General features: G+C 38.8%; 1 protein-coding gene across 1 annotated transcript in view; it reads right to left on the bottom strand.

The window, feature by feature from the left end:
• Positions 1-18,115, bottom strand: part of ttn.2 (titin, tandem duplicate 2) — a 339,406-nt gene extending 321,291 nt beyond the window's left edge. Inside the window, exons 1-17 of the mRNA XM_059647196.1 lie at positions 18,012-18,115; positions 17,337-17,540; positions 13,380-13,667; positions 13,203-13,291; positions 12,900-13,117; positions 10,158-10,468; positions 9,670-10,082; positions 9,111-9,269; positions 8,148-8,438; positions 7,887-7,997; positions 5,360-5,641; positions 4,669-4,734; positions 4,303-4,561; positions 4,136-4,205; positions 3,695-3,907; positions 2,864-3,006; positions 561-757 (exon numbers count right to left, since the gene is read on the bottom strand). Coding sequence (XP_059503179.1) covers positions 561-757; positions 2,864-3,006; positions 3,695-3,907; positions 4,136-4,205; positions 4,303-4,561; positions 4,669-4,734; positions 5,360-5,641; positions 7,887-7,997; positions 8,148-8,438; positions 9,111-9,269; positions 9,670-10,082; positions 10,158-10,468; positions 12,900-13,117; positions 13,203-13,291; positions 13,380-13,667; positions 17,337-17,540; positions 18,012-18,102 — 3,405 coding nt within the window. The 5' untranslated portion in view covers positions 18,103-18,115. The remainder of the gene's footprint in view (positions 1-560; positions 758-2,863; positions 3,007-3,694; positions 3,908-4,135; positions 4,206-4,302; positions 4,562-4,668; positions 4,735-5,359; positions 5,642-7,886; positions 7,998-8,147; positions 8,439-9,110; positions 9,270-9,669; positions 10,083-10,157; positions 10,469-12,899; positions 13,118-13,202; positions 13,292-13,379; positions 13,668-17,336; positions 17,541-18,011) is intronic.
• Positions 18,116-19,824: the final 1,709 nt, after the last annotated feature.

Raw genomic sequence — 19,824 nt, 5'->3', positions numbered from 1 at the left:
GGCAGATTCAACAGTGATTTTCACATGGGAATTTTAGGAAGTACTAGAAATTACAAAAAAAAGCATAGGGTTCTGGGGCAATGGCCAGGTGAAGGACTAGCTGAATTATTCCAATAGAGAACTGGTGTGAACTTAATAGGCCAAATAGTTTCTTTCTATACATTGATTTTTTGATTCCATGAGGCCATTCCTGGTAACATACCTCTTAGAACTAATACCATTTTGTTTGGGATGTCATGTCTGGCTTAATAATGTGCTGGTGAAGTACATTTTGCTACATTCGAAGCACTTTGTAAACACCAGTTGTTATCGTATTAGCCAATTCATTGTTGCACTCCAGCAAAGTTTAAAAAATGGACATTGAATACTGGTTGCTAAGATGTTTTTATCCAAAGGTAAACAATGCTAATGTAAACTGAGCTTTCCTGCCATTTGAAAATGACTCAATTTAACCTCAGCAATGAGAGAACAAGTCACTTCTGAGCATTCCAAACCAAATGTGATAACTTTTTAACACCAGCACAGCTCTAAATGTAAACTACTTCGAAGATGGATCTCACCTGTTCTTCTGTCACCGTTTTCATCATAGCTGCACTTTTGCCCATTTTCTTCCTGATCAGAGCCTGCTCTTTTTCATACTCGGTCATGAAAATTGTTGGTGCTACTTCTGCAACTTTGGGTTCTTGAACATATTCTGTTACTATTTCTGTTCGCTCAGTAATCTCCTCATGTTCCTTCATGTAAAGCTCGTAATCAGCTAGAAGTAAATCGCATTAGAATTAGAACAATATGGAAGCTGTAAAAAGTACTAAAATCCTCCAGTTATTCAATGGCAAATTAATACAAAGAGCTAGAAATGGTACGCAAATTATTTCACAGTCAGGGGGATAGAAACGTTAATACAAACATAAGAAGCTGGATAACTGAGTAAGTCTGGCAACATCTGTGGAGAAACAGAGTTAACTCTTTTGAGTCCAATATGACTCCGACATTCTGAAGAAGTCATTTCAGACTCAAAGCATTAACTCCGTTTCTCTTTCCACAGATGGTGCCAGACCTACTGATTTTCTCTGGCATCTTTTGTTTTTATTTCAGATCCACAGTACTTTGCTCCTGTGTGGGATGTAAACAGTGGTGTCCTCCAGAAATCAGTATCAGGATCGGCTGGCACTCTATCAAATGTGAATAAGGTGTTGCCCCGGGTTGGTGAATCTAAACCCAAGGATCAGAATCTCAGGGTAAGAGGCAAGTTATTTAAGGCTGGGATGAGGAATTTCGTCACTCAGAGTGTGATGAATCTTTGGAATTTTCTATCCCAAAGACCTATGGCCATACAGTGATTTAGCATTAATACAGGAATGAATGGATTTCTGGAGACTGATGACATCAAGGAATATGGAAGTGGAACAGGAGAGTTGCTTTGAGGCAGGTGAGCGACAAGGATGAATTGAATTGATAAGCAGCCTCCACAGGCTGAATAGCCTAGTCCTATTCCTACGACTTGGACGGAAGAGAAGGCCAAAACTATTTTTCACCCTCCAGAGGGCAACATTCATTCTCCCACAATTGGTGCTCCACCAGAACCCTAGCTATTCTGTGTCAACAAGCCAGCCAAGACTGCTGGTACACTGCTGCCTGCAGCAGGGCAAGTTGAAGGTCACTCTTCATGACCACCTGTAATTTCCTACATTGAATTTTGGCAGCAGAAGATAACCCTGCACAGGAGCACTAGAAGAGGCAAAGGCACAAGAAGAAAATCTCAAAAGGACTGGACACAAGTGATTAGTTGGCCTCTACAAACAAGTGGAATGATATGATTGATAAATTTTGTCTGAAATATTTATTTTTTGATTGTTGTTGTTTTTACATTGCAGCCAGATGGATGCCGTGATAGCTACAGAGTGAAGGAAAAATGTAGACTTTTGGTGAATGGGGAATTGGGGTCACATCCACTGATATTGCACTCCAACTGGTGGCGCCTGAGCTGTTCATTAATAAAGTAGTTTCCTAGGTTGACTCCTTTATTCCTCCTGAGCTACATGTCATACAGTTAATGACAAGGAGTTGTCCTCTTATGATGGTGATAGTGTGCAACATGCAACAGATCAATACAATTCTTGACAATCACTCAGTCTGTTATGGTAAGGTTCTTCCACACTGGCCCAGCTAGCAGAAACATTGCTTCCACACACCATTCATTGGATATACTAGATTTTGCGTGGTAGCATGATTTTCTTTTTACATGTAAAGCACTCGTGATATCATCCATGTGGTCGGCAATGGCCCTAGTGGTCTTGTAGTCACCCTTTGTTGGTGTCAATGCAGCTGGCACAGCAACAATATGGAAATATGTTTTAAGCATCACTGCCATGGTATGGGCTCCTACCTGCATGATTCTCTGCTAATGCTGGAAGCTGAGGAGAGAGCATCTTTTTCATTTGCAGCTTAGAGCAAAGTCAATGTATGATATACATAAAGCTGTCTTACTTTCAGAAAGAATTCACTGAACCCTTTGCTTATGTCTCCCACTAAAATGGTATTTGGTACAACTCATCCTAAAAGTATTCAATCACATCAAGAGTGTGTGTGTTGGACAAGAAGGTTACTCAGTAGGTAAATCATGCCTTCCTTTTGTGCTGTAAAACTTTGTGAATGTATGCACCCAGGAAATTGCAATTATAACAGGAATACCTGTTTAATTTTAAAACTAATTTGATCAAACGGAATTATTTTGCCATTACCTAAGTTATGTTTTAATCTCATGAATAATTTGTTCATAGTAATTAAATATCACCACAGTGAAGCAGATTTAGTTGCTCTGGAAAATTAGATTCTTTTCATTATTATTTTCATGGTTACAAACCTTCTTCCAGTAGCTGAGTTGAAGCAGAAATTTCGCCATGTTTATTCCGAACAACAACTGAATATTCGCCTGCATCATCTGCGAAAGTCATGGAAATCTCAAGTTTGCATTCTCCCATTTCTCTGTTGTAGCTTACTTTGTACCTAGAAGGAGGATATATACTTCAAAATTAAACTTCAATAATCAGAAAAAAAACTTTGATGAATATAAAAGTCAAGAAACAAGAAAAACCTATTATACTATCCTTCCAGTCAGAACACAAGGTATGACAGATTATACCCAGCCCATTCAAATGCAACTTCAAAGAAGAGTCATGTTGGACTTGAACATTAACTCTGTCTCTTTCTCCCCAGTAGCTGCCAGACCTACTGAGTTCCTCCAGCTCATTCTGTTTTTATCTCAGGTCTCCAGCATCTGCAGTATATTGCTTTCATTCAATCGCCATATTCTGCATCAATCATCCACTGACATTATCTCTAGGTGCCCTATTCCCCCTAAATTTGCAAAATTGCTGTCCTAAGCATTGTTCAGAAAATCGGGTGACAATATTGCAACAACTAACTCCTTGTAGTATTTCTCCAACTACAGATGATCATTCTGTCAATAGTTAACTTTCAATATAAAAGTAAACACGTAGTTGCATTTAGAGACAATCGGTTCAAAGAATACTGGGGATCCCAGTGATAGTCACATGCCACACAAGAATTAAAAATAAATCCTTTTTATCTCAATTCCATTAATATTCCAATGAACAGTGAAAAAATTACTTTATTTGGTGCTCTATTGTTTTAAATTGACTGAACATGATGCCATTTAAACAGATTATTGCACCTGTATCCAGTTGTTAATGGAATTCCAGCTTTTCTCCAGTAGACATGTGGTGTAGGGGTGCCTCCAATCTGACAATCAAAAATGACACTTCCACCTTCGATAAGCTTCTGTACTATTGGTTTCCTAATAAAGAATGGAGCGACTCCTACACCTTCTTCCACTGACTCAGGTGTAATACTTGGTCCTGACAGAGTTTCAACTTTCATTTCGACTCTGGGAATAAACAAATGACAAGATGGATTGTGATTTGGTGGACTGTAATGAATGGCTTGGTTGTTAGCATGTGTTTACACATATCTTTATACTATTCATTAATTCAGGTTAAAGGCACAGAGCAGCATGTCCAAAAACAACTTAATCAGGATCATGAAGAAACTAGCAGAAACAAAAAAAAAGTATGATTAATCCTTTTTAACAGTGACATCTAAAAATGGTAAGTACCTTTTCCTTTCATGGACAGCCTGTTCTGACACTGCAAAGGCCTCTTCTCTGCTCTCAATCTCTTCTGACACTGTAAAAGTGCAAACAATAGAACATTTCAGTTGTGCCTTGGCCAGTGATGTTTGTCAAATTTCGATCACTTTTATTAATTCTACCAAAATGCATACCTTGAACAAGAAGGTAACATGAACTGCTAGCAGTACCAGCATCATTGGTGGCTGTACATGTAAAGCGGCCACTGTCCTCTGCAAAGGCTTCCCTAATTGTTATGCTAGCGATACCTTTTTCAAAGGTTATATGAAAATCAATGGAGCTTTCGATGTGATAATCTTCCCTGAACCACATTACAGTTGGGGCAGGGTGTCCTGTGATTTCACATGACAGGGTTACAGATTCACCTTCAACAACAGTCATGTTTTTCAAGCCCTGCAAAAATATGTTACAATGAATGGCTGTTAAAAAGGCAAGTACAATGAACACAACATGCAAGCTGGACCAGTTAACATGTATTGCAATGTGAATTATTTACTTACAGAAACAAAACTTGGGGCAGTAAGGGGAACTGCTGCTGGAACGGGTACAGGGGCACGTTCTATAATCTGAAAGAACAGAAAACAAATTAGAAAGTAAGAAAATAAGCTCAATTTTACAATCCATGGCGCAGATTTATTATAACGTGCATCTGTTTATGTTATTTAATCTCTCCTGGATTCCCGCCCCCCACATCTATTACTGATTCTACCATTTTGTCTTTCCTCTCACTCCTTCCCCTTGTCAATATACTTCATCAATATCTTTTACATCTCTAATGTTTTCTAGTTCGGTGTGAAGGTTATCAATCTGAAACATTAATTCTGTCTCTAACACTACAGACACTGCCTGATCTGCTGAGTATTTCCAGTATTTTACATCTCAGATTTCTGGCATCCACAGCATTTTGCTTTTCCATCACATTTCTGAGAATGTCACACATCAATTAGGAAAGTCAGCAAGAATGTCCTGCAGAGGACTCATTTTGAGAGTCTGTTACAACACTAAGTTGTCACTTTTACTATCAAGAAGGGTTAATATAAGGCAGAGTTCTCAGATGAGAAGGGGCAAGGTGAAAATGTTAGCTGTGCTCTTGGTCAGGAACAGGACTTTTTGCACTAATTGTTGCAGTTAATTTGTGGTGAACACACAAAGTTAGCATATTGAGGGCACACTACTGGATAATTAACAAACCTGCTCAACTTCTGCTTCATATTCTTCCTCACGTTCAACATCAAAATCTGCTTCAAGTGAGCCTGAGATACTTAAACCAAGATGCTTACGCATCTCAGTATCAAATCGTGCCTCATACACGTCAGTTCTTTCTCTAAATCGAGGCTGGAGAGAGACGCTCTCTTCTGTCACAATTCTGGCCTCTTTTAACACAGGAGGTTTCACTGGCTTGGTAACCTTCACAGCAGAAGACGCGGCCAACTCTTTTTCCAGAGTAACAATAGCAGTTCCTGCTATTGAAACCTAACCAAGCCAAGAAGAATAAAGTTGCATTATTTACAAATTGTTTGAAGTTTTTTTTAATTAATAGTCACACGATGGGATGGAATGGATTATTAGGTTAGTCAAATTAAATGGGCGTTTTAGAAAACGCTGTGAGAGGTGAACAGGCTCAATACAATGATCAATAGGAACACATGGAACTTGCGGTTTAGAAAGCACTGAGGTAATAATATGAGGTAAATCCTCAACAGCTTCCTACCAATATGATATATTAGATGCCGGGAACTTAGAGTTAGTCCTTATTAACTGTTAAAAATTAATCTATTAGTATCAATGATGAAGATAAAAAAATTTAACAATGAAAATATAAAATCAATGACAACGACAGCAAAAATGTAATATAATGGCCCAGGAGTTTCTGTGTTCTATTTATTGTATTTTTTTTCTTATCTTCAGTGCAAGTAGTATTTTGTTCTAAATATTATTGAAATTATGAAGTGATAACATTGGGCCACGTCAGTGGGACATCTCAGAGCTTGGTGCGAACCTCAAGACCAGGCTATTTCTTCGACAAATGTGAGAAAGAAACAATGTTAATGGTGGAATAGGAAATGGAATGCATTGCAGTGAAGCTAGATACAGAAAGAAAATCACGGAGATGAAAAATGGATTAAGACTGAAATCAAAACAAAAAGAAAGGGAATGGCAAAATAAAAATATTTTAAAATGCAAACTTTAAAATTTTAATATCTCCAGAAGCAACACCTGGAGGAATGAGATTCCCAAGTTTTAATTGTTCCCTATCTGGCCTGGAAATGTTGAGTGGGAATACAGAAAATTAAATGATGATATGCAAAAGTTTCTATTATTAAGTGCCAGCATTAACTTGCTGCAGACAACTTAATACATTTTAATCATGCAAATGCAGCAAATTCTTGAAACTAATGGAGAATTTGATGAGGAGATCCCATTTGCACAAGGCTCATGGCACAACAGTGCAAATCTTCAACAATTGCAGCAATTCACAACTCAGCATTTAATCTTCTTCACCACCAATAACATACTAAACTACTAACTGTGCATGCATTAAAACTGTCAGCATTTTCCAAGCAAATTCTGGGCCAGTATATAAAAAAAATTTCTATTCTTAAAATTAAAGATGATTATTATGCGGTAAGGCGGGGAAACAACAAGTGTTGATGTGAGCTGTTTAAGGCTTTTCAAGAACAGCGTTAAGTATGCTATCTGCCATCACCGTAAAATTAGACTGTGGTATCTGTAACTGATTTCTAAACAATTTCAAACGGCTGGTCCTTAAAAATGTTTTCTTGATATTCAGTAAAGAGTTTTCCATAATGTAAATGATAACAATATCCATGATATCTGTTTTGGTTGTATGTTTTAAGATGAAAAATAATTTATGTAACGCAGCTTCAAAACCAATAGATTTTAGAGTTATCAAACAACCTCAAAGGTCAAATGCAAGAAACATATTCTGGATCCAAAATGTGCCTGTAAGATCTATGCCATAATATTTGATTGGACCCTCGTGATTTAGACAACAAGTAGGCCCCTCGAAGAAATAAATTTATCTATAATCTGTTTTGTGATGCTCTGAAAAATTGCATCAAGCTAATCCTGCTCTGCGCTGACATATGGCAGCCAACAAAAATTAAGTTTTCAAATGAAAATGTACAATTAGTTCCTGTACAGCTTGGACAAGGATGATTGTTCTTCTGATCCCATAGTAAATGTAATCTTGGCCCCTGCTCTGTTACTGGTATAACTAACCCTCTTTTCCCACCAACCTCCCTCCACCGCATTGAGGCACTATATGTTTAAAATAAGCGACATGTGGAGGCAAGCTAAAAGTTGCCTAAATAACTTTACTGATTTTCAAGATTGAGTTTGGGGCCTCCCAGCTGAGCACATTAATTTCAGGGCTGCAGTTCAATCTATGAAATTTCAATCTAAGGGTCTCTAATGTTTGTGTCAATCGTTATCAATATCAATTGCCAATGTCATTTGTACTTAATCATATGACTCTCTCACACAGAGTATATCTACATGTCTTTGTTTAATCTTCAGTTTAATCAAGTTGAGGGGAATAATCCTGAACATTGCTCATTACTTCCTTCGGGTAAACAAAGTATATGAATCTTGTTTCCCAATTTAAACACCTCATTTGATAGTCCTGAGTATTTAAGACTAATGTTACAAGCTGTTTTCTGTTTATTTGCCTGTCATGCACAATTTGCACCCTTACCTCTTGAGTTGTTTCTGGTTTCGCTACGGTTATTTTTGAAACAGTAAAGTGAGGAATTGTACTGGGAACTTTGTGGTCCAGATGTACGGCAGATTCTGCTGCTCTTTCAATCTACGGTAATTAACAAAATCTTTATTATTATGTTTAATTCAGCACATATTGATTAACGAGTTCTGGTAAGATGGTCTTCATAGTTAACATGAATAACAAAATCTTTGTTAGTGTTAACCTTTTTGTTTTATAAGTTAATTGATGTCTAACCTGTGAAATGTGTTTTTCAGCTTGCTCGCCATAGGAAATTTGTGTTTCAGTTGGCAAAATAACTGTCCCTTTTCTGACAGTTGTGGTGACAACATGTTGTTCAGCTGGAACTGTTCGTCTTTCAGCAGAAAACTCAGTGGTACTTTGAGACACACCACGCTGGGCATATTCATACTCCATTGATGCCTCTTCTGAATGCACTCCTTCAACATACAGAGGGTGTCTAGTACGTGCTTGATCCACAGCAGCCAATACTGTAGCCACAGCTTCAGCCTTTTTGCCAACTTCAATCTGTAGACAACAAGGGCTAAGTCTGCAAGAGCACTCATAGTCTAATCTTAAATGTCACAAGATTAACTATGACCATCAAAAGCAATATCATATTGGGGTTTGACTGATGTACCCCTTCAAGATCTGTGAATTTAATATTGTTTACAACTTTCCGGAAGTTCATTTTCTTTTACAGACACCGTTATTTTTAAGAGTTGAGTATTTATCAATCACCAAAAACACCAGCTAAGAAATTTTAAAATTAAGAAACTTTTGGTTTCCATTGCTTACTCTCACTGAGTAAAGACTTGAACAAAATTAATTGGTATTGCTTTTGATGACAAAATGCACACTATGCATTAATGCATTTATAATCAATACAAATTTTAAACAAACCGTCTAAAATTACATGACATATGCATGCAATTTCACAGGAAGAGTTGTGATGAAACTAAAGTATGTCAAAATGAAAGTGTAGGGAGGAAACTAAGGGACAAGTGGCAAACCTGAGTGGAAAAAGTACAAAGGAAAACTACTGAAATTAAGTGATACCACAACAGGGGAGAAGTGGTAAAATTAGAGGGTATATAAAAATGTTTAATTGTTAAATGACAATTTATTATGAGAGCAAAAGGTTATATGTTTGCAGCAAATATTGAATTAGGAATTATTGTTCATTGTGATTCAAACTACCTGATCCTCAACCAGATGTGCTTGTACTGTAAACACATGTTTCTCTGAAGTGCTTCTTTCTGTAGTAGCGCTTACAGTAACTGGTTCACGTACTCTGGCTTGGTCAATAGCAGCTACTACAGTAGCAACAGCTGCTGTTTTTTCTATGTCATGTGCTGTCTGAATTTGTTGCAGCAAAGAAAAAAATGGATTTTGTTATATATGCCATATAATAAGTTGAAAAGCAATTTTGAAAATTGGTTTCAACATGAGCCTGTATTGGAGTAATATTCAAAATGCAGTTACACACACACACACACACACACACACACACACGTCTGAAAAAAATTTGGTCTTCAATTTTGATTATTTAGTTTTTACAGATAAAATGTTTTTTGCACGCAACCAAGCAGGATCCTTTTTATTTTGCACAGATATATTTTAATTCACTGACACTGTGAATTTAAACTTCATTGAATCTAATATGTTAGTTTCTGCTATCTTAAGACAACCTGAATTATTAATACTGCTTTTTTTTTGTAACTTGAACACACTGAATGAAAACGCAAAAGTGCCTAACCTCTTTGCCAGCAGCAACACTGGTCACTCCAACTGCTGCAGCACCTCCTTCAACTGCGGCAACTCCAGCAGCACCAGCAGCTCCTTCAATTGTGGTAACTCTAGTCACTCGTTCAACTGTGGTAGTTCTCGGGGCACCAGTTACTTGCTCAACTTTAGTTATCCTAGTAGCACCAGCAGCACCGAAATCGCGTTCAAATGCAGTCATTCTAGCAGCACTAACACCTCCTTCAACTGTGGTTATTCCAACAGCTCCAGCTCCAGCAGCTCGTTCAACTGCGGTCATTCTAGCAGCACTAACACCTCCTTCAACTGTGGTTATTCCAACAGCTCCAGCTCCAGCAGCTCGTTCAACTGCGGTCATTCTAGCAGCACTAACACCTCCTTCAACTGTGGTTATTCCAACAGCACCAGCTCCAGCAGCTCGTTCAACTGCGGTCATTCTAGCAGCACTAACACCTCCTTCAACTGTGGTTATTCCAACAGCACCAGCTCCAGCAGCTCGTTCAACTGTGGTCATTCTCGCAGCTCCAGCAGCACCATCAACTCCACTGATTATCATCTGTCCATGGACTCCATATCGCCTTTCCCATTTTTCTTCTCTATGAGCCTGTGCAGTACTTGCAATTAATTTGCTTTCTCTCTTTTGTGCTTCAGTTGCTGAAACATAGCCCTGTTGCTTCCAAGGTGGTATAACTTCTGAAGTAACAACTGCAGTTGTCTGAGATTTACGAGTAAGAACTGGAGATTTGACAGATCTGATAGGCGATGTTGATAGTCTTCCAGCTGGAGATACAGATCTGTACATAAACACAAAACAAAGCATTTAAATATAATCATGACATTGAAAAGTCAGATGCAAACATAGTCAATAGTACAATTCTCATTTTCCAAGTGGAAAACCTGCATTTGATGACCGCATAGCAAATATTTATTTTAACCTTGAAAAGCGTGATTTTGTTGTGTGTAGTGAGGGGGAATAGAACATAAGCTCAACGAGTTATAATGAGCTTTGTACAGAAGTTGGTGCATGCCATCATATGTACAATACTGTAAAAGGAGTGATTATCTGTAACACTGCCTGACCAACACACATGTACAGACATAGTCCAGTGATGTTACCTGGCAGGACAGAACTGACCACAGTGACATCATCATATTCCATGCGTGGTGATATCACATGCTGTTGGCAAGGATTTTGGGCAGTGAGGCCAAGGCTGGGGTCCCAGTGAGAGCAGAACAAAGGTTGGGAGTTGGATTCATTTCAGGGTGGGGCTGTGGGAAGTGGTAAAGGAAGGGTGTAAATCAGATTTAGTGTCCATGGGATTTAAGTTGTAGAATCCTGCAATGAGTGTGAGTTACTCTGTCTCTGCCCCAGAGTGTATCTGAGAACACAGACACAGAGCTGTACAGCACAGGAAGGGGCCCTTTGGCCCACGGATGTTGTGATGAACATGATGCCAAATTAAACTAATCCCTTCTGCCTGCCAATGTCCATATTCCTCTACTCCTTTCTTATTCATGTGCTTATCTCTTTAAATGCCCCTATTGTATGTGCCTTTGGCAGAGTATTCCAGACTCGTCCAATTCTGAGTAAAAAACTTGCCCCTCACATCTCCTCTGAATTTTTCCCCCTCTCACCTTAAATGCGAACTCCCTAATATTAGATATTTCAACTCTGGAAAAAAAATCCCGACCATCAACCTTATTGGTGCATCTCAATTTTCTAGACTTCTAGCAAGACACCCCTCAGCATCCACTGGTCTGGAGAAAACAACTCCAGTTTTTCCCGCCTCTTCTTATAGTTCATACCCTCTAATGCAGGCAACATACTGGTAAGTGGAGAGTGATGTCTGTAGCAGGGACAAGGAGGGAAGGTGAGGCCATTGACATTGCGATCTGCCACCATCTCCCACCAAACACTGCATTCCCTTTACCGGAGGTAGGACACCATACTGATGATGCTGCGTCCCTGGACAAGGAGTTGGGTGCAAAAGTAGATCCAGAAAGGCAGCATGACACGCAGAGAGGGCCAGGTAATTAGATTTTGATTTTTGAAGGGAGAACTTCATACTCCATGCACCATTCTGCTCCTCTTTGTCAGTCCCAACCACCACAAGTCCTTGAGCACTTCCAGCTAGAACTGCCAGCTCTGCCTTCTACCTCTATCTCATCTGCTGCTCCAAAATTAGGGAGTGAGCCTTCTCAAATGTGCATATTCTTGTGAACACCCTCAGGCAGGATTTACAGCCTTCTGTTCATCATGCTACAGCAGCTTTGAAGAGAGCTCTGAAGAAGAATCATGCCAGATTCAAAATGTTTACTCTGTTTCTCTCTCCACAGATATTGCTAGACCTGCTGAGCTTTTCCAACATTCTGAGTTTCAGGTTTCCAGCATTTGCAGTATTTTGCCTTCATTTGAAGAGAGAGTGTGGTGGAGAAAAGCTACACAGATTGGGAATTACACATTTAAACCAAAGGTAAGTTTAAGACAGACATTTGCACTATTACTATAAAAATAATTAAAGAAAAGAGGCTTTGTCAGGGTGGGGCACTGCACTGATATGTTCCAAACTTTAAGGAACATGATTATTGGTTGTATATACTGAAATTGGTTCTGGCTAATATAATTACTCCCTACAATCAGGAGTTGAAAACCAAAAGATAAACAGCAAACAGATACTTCATCTTGTTCACTTTATACAGAAAACATTATTACCGAGAATGCAGTATTACTTAAATCCTCAGCAAGCACTTGGGTAGGTTTTTAACAAATGAAGTGAGTGAGAGAAAATAAGTGATTGAAATGTGAGGTGGAATATTATCTCATCGTTTTGAAACTTGGTCCTGGCTGGGAAAACTGAAACGTCCTTTTGTGAACCCAATAACTTCTACATTCATTTACTACTCTCCAAAATAGCTCTCATTTTAATACATTGTAAATTAAAATAAAACTTCTTATAGTCGAATTTGGATTCATGTGAACTAAGTTTGGGATGTTTACATCCAAGAAACTATAAGAATTCAATCTAAATGACCTAAGTTGTATTGTAAACATTTAAGTGCTGTCCAGCAACTTACACTGGAACACAAAGGTCTAATTCATGAATTTTGACTTTCATTCAGAAAAACTTTTATTTTCATGCTATTATAAACATGAATTACCAGTTATTAAGGTGCATTAAGAAAAATGCTTTGAATTGCAGATATTAGCACTGAAATTTCCCGTACCTAACAGGTGAAGGTGCTGGGGCCCTCACGTGACGGACAGGAGACGGGGATTGTTGGCGAGTCACTTTAACACCAGAAGGTGGCGGAGTCGGGGACCTGCTCATTGGTTTTGGTGGGATGCGTGGTGGTGTCTTATGATGCAAATGCTGCACTACTGTTCTGCCATCAACAATCATTTCAGTTGCTGAAGAGCTGACCTCATAGTGAGCTTCCATTTTCTAGAATATAAAAAAGGAAGTTGTCAGTCATGACAAATAAAGTACAGCGAAAATTATCTCAAAGTGAGAGTTAAGATCCAGATACCTTTTCAACTTGGATTTGTCTTGCCTGGGAAATGTCAGTGGAAGTAATAATTGTCTTTGTCTTTTTAGCAGGTACCACTTCATCATCAGCTGTGAAAAAGGTACACGTGAGGCAATTAATTTTGGAATTGTACAAGGTAATGTTTAAAGCTGTGCAAAAACATCAACAAAGAGATACCTTGGATGCAGAGTTCGGCTGTGGAGGTGGCACGTCCGACACTGTTAGTGGCGGTAACTGAGAAGGTTCCAGAATCCTCCACGTAAACTTCAGCAATTATTAAACTGTATAAATCACCATCTTGTACAATCTGGAAGTCGGGAGAACTCTGGATTTCTGCTCCTTCCCTGTAGAACTTCACCACAGGTGTAGGGATTCCAGTCACACGAACGTCCAGTCTAACTTTGGATCCTTGTTTCGCAGTCATACTTTGTAGTCTCTGTATAAAGTTGGGAGGCGCTGTCTCTGCTGCAATAGGTAAAGAAAAATCTAAAGTTAAATTCATTGCTGTGTGGAAGGTCTATACAACTAAAAGTCTTTCATATACGACACTTTAAATGTATCACTACAATAACAACTTTTCTGATTAGGCTCGCTTTGCCTTCTGCTCCTCAATAATGTTTTCACTATTTTCCCATCTTTCCAATCTGTCCCTTATTTGCTTCACAGGACTCCTATTCATGCAGTCTACACTGTTGCTGATCCATGCTCAAAGTGTCAAGGAATTACTACAAGGGATAAATATCCCTTGCACATATGGGCAGTAATGTGGAACTGCGTAGTTTCTGATTGTTACAGTACCTATACATTTCTTTACAGAAACTAAATCAAGCAACCTCTGGTTGAGGCCAATTATCTTTATTGCCTGTATATCACACAAACAATGACGGTAAAAATTATTTCCAAAACTCCACTTTTAGAATAGCATAACAGAAGAGTAACTTAGAAGCGAAGATAGAAATTGCTGAAAAAGTTCAACAGGTTTGGCAGCATCTGTGGAGAGAAATCAAAGTTAACATTTCAGGTCTGGTGAGGAAGGGTCACTAAATCTGAAACATTAGCTTTCATTTCTCTCCATAGATGCTGCCAAACCTGCTGAGCTTTTTCAGCAATTTCTGGTTTTGTTTTTGATTTCTATCACCCGCGGTTTTTTTTTTGGTTTTTACTCGGAAAAGGAACCTGTTCAGTTTTATTTTTAAATTTTATTGAACATAACTTGAATGATTTTTGAGCCAAAACATGAAAAACTTCATTTCATAAATATTCTAAGCAGAGAATGTCAGCACATAATGTGTTGGCTATGATTTTCCAAAATGCACAGATTCTGGAAATATTCTCAACCGATTAAAACTTAGAAAAAGTAACACTACATTTCAACAAAGAAGGGAAAGAGAAAACAGGAACTATGAGTAGACAGCTGTCGTGTCATCAGTCATCAGGAACTAAGGAGTGGCTTTAGCATCAGCATTCGATCTCAACTATTTACAATTAACATTATTGATTCAGGGAAAAGGGGGAATGATGTATCCAGTTGAATGCGATATTGAATATTAGTCAAAAATTAAAGTTCTATTTCCCACTCTGAAAACTACTGATAGTAAACAGCATGGTAAAAATGTAACCAATGAAGAGGACTCAAAAGCTGCACAGATATGTACAGGTGAAATGAATAGGCATCAAGTTGGCGGATAAAGTACAATGTGGAGAACTGTGAGGCTATTCACTTGCTATTAAGAGTAGGAAAAAAACCCAATATTTTAAAGGGTTTGGAACACAAAATTAGTTTGAAGGCAAGTAGTGAACTGAGACAGGTACTCCAGTGAAAATATATCCCATTAAAATTTAGAATGGAGACCATGGTATTCATCCTGCTAGTTCCTTGATAATATTGAAACTAATTACATGAAGGTGGCACATCTGGAGAATCTGGAAGTTGCAAATTTGTGTACTGGACTCAATAATTGCATTTATATTCCACCTTACTAAAACATACCAAAAAGTTCAGATGGAATGCAATACAGTTGTATTGTTATTCAGTTGAATGAAACAGTCATTTTGGATACAACAATAAAATGCATAACAATTTAATTTTTGTTTGCTGAGAGAGAAAGGAATGTTCTATTGACCTTAAGCATTTTTGTGACTATCTGGTGTGGGTCTCATTTCACTGTCTTGTCTAAAGATGGGTATTTATAACAATTCCATACTCCACTTAGAAATGTGCTGAATATCAGTTAAGGTATTTTTTCAAATCAATTTATGTTAATTTTGAAACGGTTATTGTATCTGTTTTTATTCATAATCAATTACTATCTGCTCTCTAACATATTTGGAAATATAAAAAAGAATCTAGTACATAATTTGAAGTATCTAATGTGAAAGAAAGCATTATGCTACTGAACGGTATAGAGGCTTTGTGAATTAAGATGCTAGTTCCCATTTAGTGTTAACTCACTCATGATCCCATGATCTCTCAAAGTCTGTTTCTTTTCATTATCCTCTTTTGTGTGTGCATCCACAGGGAGACTCACTTTGGTGAGCTTGCAGCCTGAATTGACATGTTGAGGGATAACATAAATGTGTGAGTTATGGTGTAAGATATCGTGGTGCCAAAATTTGAGGTTGTGTTAGAAACAAAGGATCTGTCAGTTGATCTAGACAATCAGCTGCTGTGATCTGTGCAAATATAAGCACCCAAAGAGGAGAAGGGGCTCACATTCTGAGGATCGCTCACACAAAGAGCCAGTGAAAGCCCCAGGCCAAGCAGTCAGATGTCACTCCATGATGCTCAAGGGAATAAGGATAAGAGACCAAAGGTAACAAAGGGATATTCCTGCACACAGAACACATTCACTGCCCCTACTCCTACGTTCCCACTGGCGGAAGGATTGAACAAAGGGAATTACTAAGCTTTTCAAGATGGACCCCCCTCCTTGACATTGGTGACAGCAGGTCTGATGGCTGGGTCCAGAAGGGTTCTCAATCAAAACTTTGATATGTACATCCAAGTTGCCGAATGCCGACCTGAGGCTGTTTCCTCCACCAACTAACCTTATGTACGTCTGTGTCCTTGGCATTCAGGATGTTGGATTTGAAATTATGCCACTCTATATCCAAGTGGGATTGTAATATAGCATTTGTAACATGTTCTTTCCAGTTTAAGATTAAATGAGACAGTAATGAAATGTATAAACCAACCATGAACCTGCACTGGTCTATATATCTTTAAAAAAGCAATTTGTGATATATGTACTAAACCTCTTGTATTTTGTACAGTTCCTGTCAATGAGACTGGCATTATTGAATACACATGGGGCTGTAGTTTTTGGGTCCACCAAGCTCAGGAATAGAGGAGGTCTGGGTCTTTAAAGACTGGCATAGGTCTGTATGCCAATTTCCCAACTCCGGTCCTGGCGTGAGGCATTTTGCAGGAGGTGGGTTCAGGCATTGGCAGGATTACTTGCTCCCCATGAAGTGGTGGTAAGTTTGAAGTAGAAGTCTTTTTAAGGGCCCTGCAAGACGGCCTCCCGAGATTTTGCCGTCAAACTCCCAGTTTCCCCGACATTGTAAGGGTCAGCCACTGAGGTAGGCACCCTGGTAGGAGGTCAAGCGACAATGCTCCAGGTAGGGCTATGAGCCCTGCCATGGCTGCCTACCCCCAGGTGTAGCCAAAAGCTGCCCTATAAAGAGGTTTCCCACAAGTTTTCCCTGTTTCCCTGCCCACAATTGGGGTGGCAAGGGGGTAACGAACCTAGTCAAAAAAGTAACACTTGGAAATGAATGCACTGGTGGTTTGGGAGCTCCATTTTGAGGAATACAGAGGAGTTGGATCAGTATGTGTCATTTGCAAGTTTTAGTGCATTTTTTTTCTCCAGTCCACCCCACAACGTGGTCCAGCTGCTTTATTTGTTATTTACCTTAATTTTTCGGAAGTGTGTGAGACTGACCTCGATGGTGAAGCACCCTTCCAGTAACAGTTTTTGTCAATCGGTAGCTGTGGCCTGTGACCTTATCATACCTCCTACAGTCACATCTACATTTACTTTTCATTTAGTTTACTGAATGGGGAATGAGCAGGATATTTAGATCGGAGCCTCTAGGTGCCATTGACTCGAGGCGGTGGCCCCGCGCAGTTACCTGTCACCAGCAGTTCTGCGGTACTAGTCGCTTGTCCTGATCCGTTGGTAGCTCGCACAGAGTATCTGCCACTGTGTGAGGGCGTCACACGAGAAATGATCAGTTTAGCGCGGCCTTCGCTAAAGGAAATCTCGGCGCCCGGGAGAGCAGCAGCAGAAAGAACCTGGCCATCTCTGAACCAGCTCACCTCAGGAACTGGCAAACCTGCCAAACACACACACAAAAAAAAGCACAGCTCCACAAACCACTCAAAGAGAATGCAAACCAATACAACACAGAGAGAACAGGGAAGCTATTTCAAAAGCAGGAAATCAAACACGTGCAAACATTGTTTTGGAATAAAAATAGAGATATAATTCAGTTTAGGATTCCATTAGTTAGTGCTCAAATGGCTGTTTGCTGCCTTTATTGACAGTACATGTAGTAGTACATTTTTCCAGCATTCAATGCATAGATATAGAACAACTTGTGGTGTGAAAATGATTTCATTTGTTTGTGAAATGTACAATTAGTTATACCGAACCCAAAAGGGAAGTCGCCCGAATGATTAACCCATTTCATTCCTCCCCGTGTTGGACAGATACTGACAGCCGTGATTTTAATCTCCACCGTTCTGTGTGTGGTCTCGCATCGAGCGGTTTGAGTTGACCTGACGCCTGGAAGTAAAACACTTACCACTAATGTGCGCTTCAAAGGTTGCGGCACTACCCTCCAGTGCCACAACGCTCTGAAGCGGATGTAAAAATGTCGGAGCTTGCGTTGCCATTTTTATAGGCACCCTAAAATAGAGAAAAATGGATAATTAATAAACGATTCCTCGTCCATCGTGAACTAACTTTTAAAAGTCCGTTGTCATATTCACGGTCTCGATTAAGTGTTGAGAAACAATTTGGTTTTAATCACTCGCTACTGTACGGGAGCTATTCCTTTGAAAACAAATCAATTATGAATTTACTTTGTACATGCAAATCATTTTGCCATTGTAGTTAGTCCGCCTTTACAGAGCTTTATCATAAATGTCTGTACTGTGTTATGCCGATTCAGTGCCTTTCGCAATATCCATTTGAAATAGGTTTGGATAAACAGGACGGTTCTGGGGATCTGAAATACAAACAGACATTGCCTCCAGTCATAATGGACCCGAAACATTAACTCTGTTTCTGTCCACAGATGGTACCAGACCTGCTGAGGTTTTTCCAGCACTTTCTGTAAGTCTTAAATATATTTCGACGATGAGTCAAACTTTCGTTTGAACAAACACTACTCATAATCCTCACAGTGCGGCCATAACTACTCATGGCACTTCTCGTAACCAGTATGGGGTGCCTTAGTAGATAATTGACAGTAAAGAGTTGAGTATCATTTCTGTATTAAAACCCAGTGTTAACGTGTAAAATAATTATTTCCCATCTCCTGTCAATTAATAAATGAAATCGTCCTTGGATTAAAATGGACAGATTAATACTTTGTGTGAATTATGTTTCAATTACTGAAAATATTTTATTGTACTGTAACTACATTTTATTTATAATATTTAGAGGAAATAAATTTAATTTTCAACAGCTTACAAATATGATCCTCGGATTCTTTAAATAAGGGTTGACTAGCTTATGACAGAAAAGCTTGTTCTAAATTTAGCGAAATGACTGATTGACAGTAGACAAATGTGACATAGCTGATGGGACAAGAAAAGTTCAGCGCCGATTCCCTTAAAAAGACATCGCTGTCCAGCTGATACCACATACATATAATCAGGTGCTATTCTTAGCAGTTCTTAATTTATCTGTCAATAGCATAACCTTGAAAGCTTTTATGCTGTAGACCAAACATTTTAAATGATCTAAATCAAAATCACTGAATTCAATTTGTCTTCATATATTAGGTACTGTTCAACAAATCCATTTCACACCTAGAAAATTCAATATCATTGAGTAGACTTACAATGATTTAATAAAGTGCTCACAAAAATCTTAAGTTGATATTCTCAGATTTTTATCAGAAAAATACATTTGTTGCTCAATGTACAAATAAGTTTAGCATCATGAAAACAAAATACTGTTTTATAAGAAATACTGATTTACAAACCTGAATTTTCAAGAGTGCCTACAGCTATAGGGCTAAGCCCAAAGGTTTTAAAGCTTTGGAAACCACCTCCGTATCCAGAATTTTGCCAACTATCCACTGAGGAATGGAACTTTCCTCTTACGAAAAGGAAACAAAACTACCCGGAGGTTCCATGCAATCCCTACACCCGAGGCAAGGCTGGGAATGCCTGAACCGCTCAGAAGTGCTAACATGGTGCTTTTACTTTATATACCCCAGCTCTGCTGAAAGTATGCAACATCATTTTTTTGTCACTTCTGATTGGCTAGTAGAGCAGGGAATCATGGGATAATGAACCCATTTTAGGCAACGCAACGGTGTCTGTCACTTTGCTTTTATGCAGACAGTGCTAATTTTGGCACATTAGTTCTGAGTTGTCACTGTT

The sequence above is a fragment of the Stegostoma tigrinum genome, chromosome 7 (assembly GCF_030684315.1).
Source record: "Stegostoma tigrinum isolate sSteTig4 chromosome 7, sSteTig4.hap1, whole genome shotgun sequence".
In the NCBI taxonomy this organism is placed as follows: Eukaryota; Metazoa; Chordata; class Chondrichthyes; order Orectolobiformes; family Stegostomatidae; genus Stegostoma; species Stegostoma tigrinum.
This window is presented reverse-complemented; position numbering and strand designations above follow the sequence as displayed.